This window comes from Hipposideros armiger, unplaced genomic scaffold, assembly GCF_001890085.2.
Source record: "Hipposideros armiger isolate ML-2016 unplaced genomic scaffold, ASM189008v1 scaffold_4, whole genome shotgun sequence".
Lineage (NCBI taxonomy): Eukaryota > Metazoa > Chordata > Mammalia > Chiroptera > Hipposideridae > Hipposideros > Hipposideros armiger.
The window spans coordinates 3,549,643-3,557,563 of NW_017731354.1; the positions used below are offsets into that span (position 1 = coordinate 3,549,643).

At 44.1% G+C, this 7,921-nt stretch overlaps 1 protein-coding gene and 1 long non-coding RNA gene across 10 annotated transcripts in view; one reads left to right on the forward strand and one right to left on the reverse strand.

The window, feature by feature from the left end:
• PHKB (phosphorylase kinase regulatory subunit beta) overlaps positions 1 to 6,321 on the forward strand; it is a 129,225-nt gene extending 122,904 nt beyond the window's left edge. For all 6 annotated transcript variants that reach the window (XM_019643243.1, XM_019643235.1, XM_019643252.1 and 3 more), the window contains 3 exons: positions 2,762 to 2,869; positions 4,817 to 4,957; positions 5,608 to 6,321. In XM_019643243.1, coding sequence (XP_019498788.1) covers positions 2,762 to 2,869; positions 4,817 to 4,957; positions 5,608 to 5,745 — 387 coding nt within the window. In that variant the 3' untranslated portion in view covers positions 5,746 to 6,321. The remainder of the gene's footprint in view (positions 1 to 2,761; positions 2,870 to 4,816; positions 4,958 to 5,607) is intronic.
• On the reverse strand, positions 7 to 5,677 carry LOC109383143 (uncharacterized). Of its 4 annotated transcripts, none has more exons than XR_002124088.1 (4): positions 5,593 to 5,677; positions 4,664 to 4,736; positions 3,397 to 4,523; positions 7 to 2,358 (listed from the first exon to the last, which is right to left on the reverse strand). It is a non-coding gene; the product is annotated as an uncharacterized LOC109383143 (long non-coding RNA). The 4 variants fall into 4 exon arrangements; XR_002124085.1 differs by having other exon boundaries at positions 3,397 to 4,056; positions 4,395 to 4,736; XR_002124089.1 differs by having other exon boundaries at positions 7 to 143; positions 636 to 2,358; positions 3,397 to 4,736.
• Positions 6,322 to 7,921: the final 1,600 nt, after the last annotated feature.

Below are 7,921 nucleotides of genomic sequence, written 5' to 3' on the forward strand. Positions count from 1 at the left end.
GTACAGTCCCACCTGTTCATACCGGTGAAAGCGACTTCTAAAGCCACCTGAAGGAGCAGAGAACTCTTCCCCCCTCCGGATTGCAAGTAACCTGGCGGCGTATTCATTTCCTAAGAGTATTGCAAGGAGGGGTATCCGGATCCCTGAAGAGAGGAAATGCTAAGAAATAATCAGCTGGATTGGAAATATTTATTCCCAATCTGAGTCATGTTTACTTTTCAATTTCAGTGTCCCTCTACACGAAAGCCTTGCTTTACCAAATGGAAGTTTTGCTTAAAATTTGTATTTAATCAAAAATTTTAATTACCCTACTTCAGATGCTTCGAGGAAGCTCTGTGTGAAGGAGCCACACGGGCAAACCTTTTGCCCAGCGAGCTGTCCTCCCTTTGTTTACTGACTAGTGAATTCGGGGGTTCTACTGGTGTTACTCTGAATGGCGGTGTTGCTTCCCCACCCAGTGCTGGTGGGCCAGTGAGGGGGTCTCACACACAGTGAAACATCCACTCAAAAGAACCCGATCAGGCCTCAGAAGCAAGGTGACTGAGTAAATGCTGTGGATAAGGAGGTTACTATTTACAAATTTCATCGACCGTGAAAAATGCAGTCACTTTTTAGGTCATTAGACAAGCACTTACTTCACTTGAGATGTAACTTTCCTTTGGTCCACATGAATCAGGGCCCCTCCTTCAGCTGGCTTCCCACGGTACGGAAACTGGCCTGCTTCTTGGATGTGATTATGTTTTCCTGAATCCTGATGTCTAAATCATTCTGCTTATGCACAAATGTGAATAATGAGGCCTTTTGTAGATGGGGCACTGTATTTGTTTCTAGTGCTGAAATGCCAACCAAATCATTTTTGATGCATGTCTTTATACAAATCAAGTATTCTTAAACACTCATACCCATACTCATTTTGTTTCTATGCACATGGAGTGTTTCTGGAAGGGCCCACAAGCAATTGGCAGCATTTTTTTCTTTGCCTTTTGGAAAAGAAACTGGTCTGGGGGAACAGGGTGGGTTTTTCACTGAGAACCCTCTGTAACTTTTCAAGTTTTGAGCTATGTGATTCTATTACTTGTTAAAAAAATTGAATCAAAAATGACAAAGTACTCCCTATCCCGCTCACAAACTGTGGAGTGGTTTTGTTTGGTTGAAGCCCTGTGACCTCCCGTGAGCAGAGGACAGGCCACCACCGCCCAGGTGCTGCTTCTCCGGCCAGGCGGCCATCTGCATACCCCCGCCGTGGCCCCTTCCTTCCCGGCCCCCGCTAATACCTGCCTGGTGTTCATGGGATTGTCTAACCACTTGGGCTGCCTGCCTTTCCTGTCTTCTCTAAGCTGACAGCAGCGACAAATCTGTGTTAAGCATTTCTGTGCCAGGCACTTTCTAAGTGCTCCTTTGACCCTGACAGCCATCTTTTGAGGCAGGTGCTCTGCCCTTCCTGTTTGACAGGTAAGGAAGCCGGAGCACAGCTAAGGCATCGCCCCAAGGTCACACATCCAGGCACCAGTGAGCCCAGACTGCCCCCTTGGCAGTGTGACTTCGGAGCCTTTCTCTTAACTCCTCTGCTGCACTGCCTCCCGTAAGTCCTTTCAGAGATGGGAATATCGGCCAGCGTGATCCCCTTCTCCAGGTTTAGTTACCATAGCTGCATCGTAACGAGGGTGGCTTTTCAAATGAGATATATTACAAGGAAACTGATGTGAAATCATGAAAGGGTCTTCCTTCCCGTCTGTAACCCCATGAACCCCATTGCTAGACATCTAACCAGTGATAAGTACTGTGTTCAGAGGCCCGGATTTACTTTCCTCCAATTAGGGACCAGCTGGAAACATTACCAACGTGTTGGGTTGTATTGACTATAGGAGACAGTAGTTGGACCGCCTTGAATACAGGTCTGAGGCATCATTATACCAGGCAGAACAGCTGTCGTTAGAGTAAAAGAAGACATTCCTGCTCTGTCCCATTTGGGGTAGTAAGTAGAGAACGCATTGGTTTGAGGCCATGATGATGTTCACTGTAAATCACTGAGGTAAAAGCAAGTACGTCTGGCGCGTCATCTCTGGTAGTGATTCTGGTGACTTTCAGGCCTAATATTTAGAGCCTCCCCTTCCATCCTTTGAGGGTTCCCCACAGGCCCAGATTTAGATTTGGATCTGAGTTTAGGTTCTGCTCTCATTTGCTTTGTGACAAGCGAATGGGAGACTATGCGATACTCTTGGTTTAAGTGAAATATAAAGGGTAGCATGGAGAACATTCTTTTAGTTTTGCTCTTTTCTTGGTTTGCTTACCTTTTCTGTACATCATGTTGTTCTTGCTTATTTGTATGCACTTTCATGCTGCCAGCCCAGAAAGGACCTGCCACAGAAATGAGGTAAATTCAACAGCAAGTAACTTACAAGCTGAGGTCGGACAGCAAGCATAACTTCTTGTGTTAATTCTAAAAGCAATATGTACTCTACTTATTGTCTCAGTTTTTGCTGTCCCTTTTGTGTATTGAAGTGGCTTTCTAATATAGCCTCTTCCCCCTAAAATCATTAATATAGTGAAGAAAACTACTAAAAAAAGGAGGTTTCATTTATCACAATAGTCAGCTGGTTGGCTTCAGTAGTTTGACATGTATAAAATCCAGTCATAGAGCTGAAACTGCTGTCTAAGGTTTCATAAAAACTGAGAAAGATTATTGATTATAAACTGAAACCCCTCCAATAAGTGGGACCCGGAGTAGAATAATGCGGCATGGTAATGTTTTCTTTTTCAGCAACCAACCCTGTCCGACATGACCATGTATGAGATGAATTTCTCCCTCCTTGTGGAAGACATGCTGGGGAACATCGACCAGCCCAAGTACAGACAGATCATCGTGGAGGTGCGTGTCAGGCACGTGGGCTGCCTGCAAAGTGCCCTCTCTGCCCACTGAAAACGGGGGTCAGAGCAACCGCCCAGCAGACCTGAAACGACTCTCCTCACTAACCCCGATCTCCTCCACGCGAGTCCTGAAGGGACGGCCACTCATGACCCACGTCAAGGCACATGAGCAATGTTGACATCTGAAATCCTTCAGGATGGAGAGTGACTTCCAACTTTTTCAGCTACACGCTCGCCCTCCACAGTAAATGCATGAGCAACACCATCAAAGAGAGGAAGTCACTTTGTCTGTGTGTTTTAGTTTCAGTATTCCGTTACAGAAATAAGGCATGACTATTGTAGAAAGCTTCCATAGTTCAGAAAATTACAGAAAAGAAAGCAGAAAAAGTTTCCCCACACCTACTAGCAGGAGATCGTCACTTGGTATTTTGGGGAAACCTTTCCAAACCTCTCCCTGTGAAGAGAGAAGACATATAATGTGCTGTATCATCACAGCATTATATAAATTAAATGCTAAGATACACACACCTGTGCACGCACGTGTGTCCAGGTGCTCTTTGGCCTTTTTCATACATTTTTACCAAATCCACAGAGTCCTCCAAATGGATGGATTTAGCACATAGCTCATCTTCACTTTGTCTCTTTCTCTGGGAACGTCTCCATCAGATTCTGGGTAACATGCTCCTCAATACACGAGCTCTCTGAGCACTGAACTGGAGGTGGCCCCTCCCCAAATCCATCGTGTCTGGAGGTACGGTCATTGCCAAGAGAGAGTCAGCCTTCTCTCTGCTGGGCCAGGATTTAGACACAGTATCAGCCGATCTGTTTCATAGCCTGTGGGAGTGAGGCAGAGCCTGGGATCAGGAAAAGATGGCGTTCTTAGAAGGGTGAATGCCTTCTCCGTCCGTTAGCAATTCGATGCCCGGTGCCCGGCAGCTGGGACCTGCAGTGGCCATCGAGGGTCTTCTTATTGTCCAAAGTGAGATCATTCCCTTTGCAGAAGAAATTGTCCTTTGGAGCCACAGTGGAAGTTTGCATTCTCCTGGCTGACGCCTGGGGTCCCCCACATTGTGACCCCTGGGTTTTCCTGCAAATGTTCCCTGTGGTTCTTTCAGGTTCTGTTTTGGAGACATTTCAGTGAAGTACAGTCAGGAAGACTCCCAAATTGGGAATTGCGAGGTCTTTTTCCTGTTTCATGCACAAAGTAGGAGCAATAACCATGATCAGAAAGACTTTACCAAGCATTATATACTCAGATACAATCTTGGTGTGTAACAATTTGTCATCCAAAATGAATATCACTACTTAAGGTAAATGCATGGGATAGTCAAACAATAGGGTGCTGCATTAAACTAGGACAGTTTATATAGACTAAATAGTGTTCATTTCCTAAAGTGAAGTGTATTTTTAAAAGCATAATAATCCCCCAAGAAACTTTTGTGAGGTCAGGTTTATACTCATTTTGGGGTGCTGGGCTCCAAGTCATGCGATCGTGAGCCTAGATCCAGAGTCTCCTCTGAACTCACCTGTCCGCTCTGGCCTGGTTGCCTGTCACCGTCTAGGGCAGCCTCTGCTCCACTGGACACTGGTTCTGATGTCTTGCGAACATGGATTAATGGACACCCAAAGGCGAGCTGGGTGAATAGGGTGCTACACTACAGACAGGATTCGGAAAGGCATGTTTCTAAGTTACTAGTTTTATTTCAGTGACGTGAAAGCATTTCTGTACAGCCACAGGGAGGTACACAATGAAAACAGAAATGCACGGCTTCCAGAATGAACGTATGCTACTCACCTGCAAGGCTGGAAGGGTCCACCCGTAGAGGACCCATGCAGAACACACTGGAATGTGAGGGGCACCCATCAGTCTGGGAAAGAATGAAAACATGACCAGACTGTGTCACTTTCATGCTTCATTTAATTGGCTTTCAATGTCTGTCTCTTCTAGTTACTAATGGTCGTATCCATCATACTGGAAAGAAACCCTGAGCTAGAATTTCAAGACAAAGTCGATCTAGACAAACTGGTGAAAGCAGCATTTTGTGAATTTCAAAAAGATGAGAGTCAACAAAAGGAAGCTGAAAAACAAGTAAGTACAGAAAGTAGTTTTTTGTAGATATTTTTCATTGTCTCAACTCTTCAAAATATCCCTAATCTCTTATCATTTAACTTATAAAACCGATTTACGGGATGCAAAATCCAGTACTTGGCGGGGGCTGGGGGGCGGGGGGGGAGTCTGACTGACTTGAGGAATTAATGTTACTTTTTAGTTAATTATGAGTCCATTCAACTATGAAGTTCTGACTAGAAAGCCATCTAGGAAGAGATAAATTTCCTTTATATAGTTAGCAGTTAGGATGTGTTTTACCGGAGAGGAGCCGCCGAGTCCAAAGGCATCACATTACATTCTGGGGCAGGCGGGGGTGTGGAACGGGCGCCATGGGTGCCATGGCCTCACACCGTCTCTTCTGGGCTCTCTGTGTCATATTTTATTTCATCCGCAAAGAGGTTCCCTGAGTAAATAAAGCTTACGCGCAACGAGGAGAATACCCAAAATGTCTTTGTTTTATATGCTGAGACGACACCTCAGGAAAATGAAAGCAAAGTCTGACAAGCTTGTATTTTCCACGAGGAAATCTTTCTGTGAATGTATTTCCCCCCTTAGGCTGACACCGATTTTACCTGTCTACTCTTTACAACCCCCAAACCCAACGCCTTGCTTACCGTTTTCCTTCTCAGGACGACATGACTTCCTTTTACAACACTGCCCCCCTGGGACAGAGAGGAACATGCAGCTACCTGATGAAGGTGGTGATGAACCTGCTGCTGGACGGAGAGGTGAAGCCGAGCAGTGACGACCCGTGTCTGGTCAGCTAGTGAGGAAGGCGGCAGGGGCTCTGTCCAGGCACGTTTCTGAGAAGTGTGTGATGTTTGTGCTGAGCTTAATCAAGGCAGCCGCTCAGGAATGGACTGGCAGTCACTGGACCTCTTGCCTGCCATAGCCGATCTCATGGTACGAAGCGCTTGAATTGAGTGCAAAGAGCTCTCTGATTATGCCAACTACAACAATAATCTTTGCTGAACGGTAGAAATAGTTGATGAATTGAAAGCTCACCACTGCATGTTTTATGATCAAACAGCTCATCAGAATGAATCATTGCTCTTTGGACTAAATTCCCCCTTCCTGCCATTAGAATGAATTTGCCAAGTGGTAATGCATACTGGGAATGACCTGTTTTTAGTGGCATTATCATCCTAGAACAAGACATTACTAGGAACCATTAAAGCCGAATCAGCCAGCTGATATTTTGATTCTCAAAAACTGCATTATTGGTAATATTTTAGTATACAGAGCTATTGTACAATGTTTACCTTTGTAAACGTGACTGTGGTTTTGTATTTGTGCTACCTATCATGTTGACTAAAATACAGTAATAAATCTGATCAAACATGTGTGATACTTGTATTACAAACACTGATAATACCTGATCAAACGTTTTCTTTGAGTTCTTACTAAAAGTAGGACGTGTAAGATTTTTCAGAGATATGGATGGCTAACTTAGTTTGTACTAGTCAAAACAAAAGTAATGTTACTAAATTTTATTTCTAAATTAACGAATATATCTGGCTACATTCTTTGTTCTCATGTTCACAATTTTGAGTTTAATTGCTCCTGAATATTTTTATTTTATTGAACTACAACTGCAATGGAAGAGAACCTGTGGTATCTACCATTACACATATTTGCTACCAAATTTTATCAATTTATTTTCTCACGGAATGTTATAATGCACCCCATTCATTTGAGCCCTGGCCCCAAAGAGAAATTTTTCTGACCAGTCCTACAGCGTTTCACCTGAGAAGTCAAACTTGTCACATAAAAAAAAGTGCAGCCCATTGTAGAGTCTTGAAAGGACCTTAGAAAGAAAGGACAAGTGGCTTCAGTAGCCATCAAATTGATGGATGCACGAGCACACGGGAAATTCTGGAGTCAGGCAGCACACTTCCCAGCACTTTGAGGTTCCCTGCGCGGAGCGTGCCTAGGCCGTCATATCTATGCTGGTTGGCAAAGCTGAGAAAAATGCGGTAAAATCCTCCCTGATAGACCGCCTTAGGGAGAGGGGCACTACAAAGAAGATAAGTTCTTACCTTGGTGTATTAAGAGAGCTTATGAGAAGGTACTGAGGAAGCTAGTTTGTAAAACAAGCATGAAAAAAACTTAAATCTGAAACCCGTGGAGGGAGAGAATTGAGGACTGACACATCACAGCTGGGCAAACTGGAAATACAGAATAAAAAACCTTGAAATATTTAATACTAAAATCTGGAGGAAGTTCACAATGTATGGTTCTGAAAGATGTGGGGATCAGTACACCTTGACATTCATCTCTACAGAAACCAATGTCTGTTTTCTAATTAGAAAAGCCAACACTGAGAATTAGAACACAGAACTCATGCGTTTTAGACGTCCCATTTGGCCCACAGAGCCAGAATGTTTTAACAGCTGTCCCAGAGACTGAGTGAAAATATTAGCACACTTACCCCGGAATGACAAGGTTTAAATCTGATTTAAAGCGTCCTCGATCACAGTGGCAGATTCACTGTGAAAGTTTATGGTACAAGCAATGTCTGTTGGAAACTCCTGACTGAATATCAAATTCAGCAATGTTTCCGGAGCATCGTTTTAAAAAACATGGTGTTTTCCAGATTTCCTTACATTTTTATGTAAGTCTGAAAAAGTCATATTTCAATTTAAAAAAAATCAGAGCGTGGGATGGTCTTGATGTTATCTTCAGCGTGTGATAACCTCGCAGTGCCTTATGGACACCAAATTACATCTGTAGAATACCCAGACAAAAGTAACTTTTCGCCAGAACTCTAAGGAGCGCACCCAGACACGCCATTACCCTTTTTGAGCTCGCATACCAAACAGATGGCATATACACGTGGGGGAGTCGACCCAGTGTGAGCACAGCCAAAGCAGCACAGAGAGGCCACATTTAAATCAAGGAGACACTGGGGTAGCCTGGCCATCTGCAGCCAGGTCATAAAAC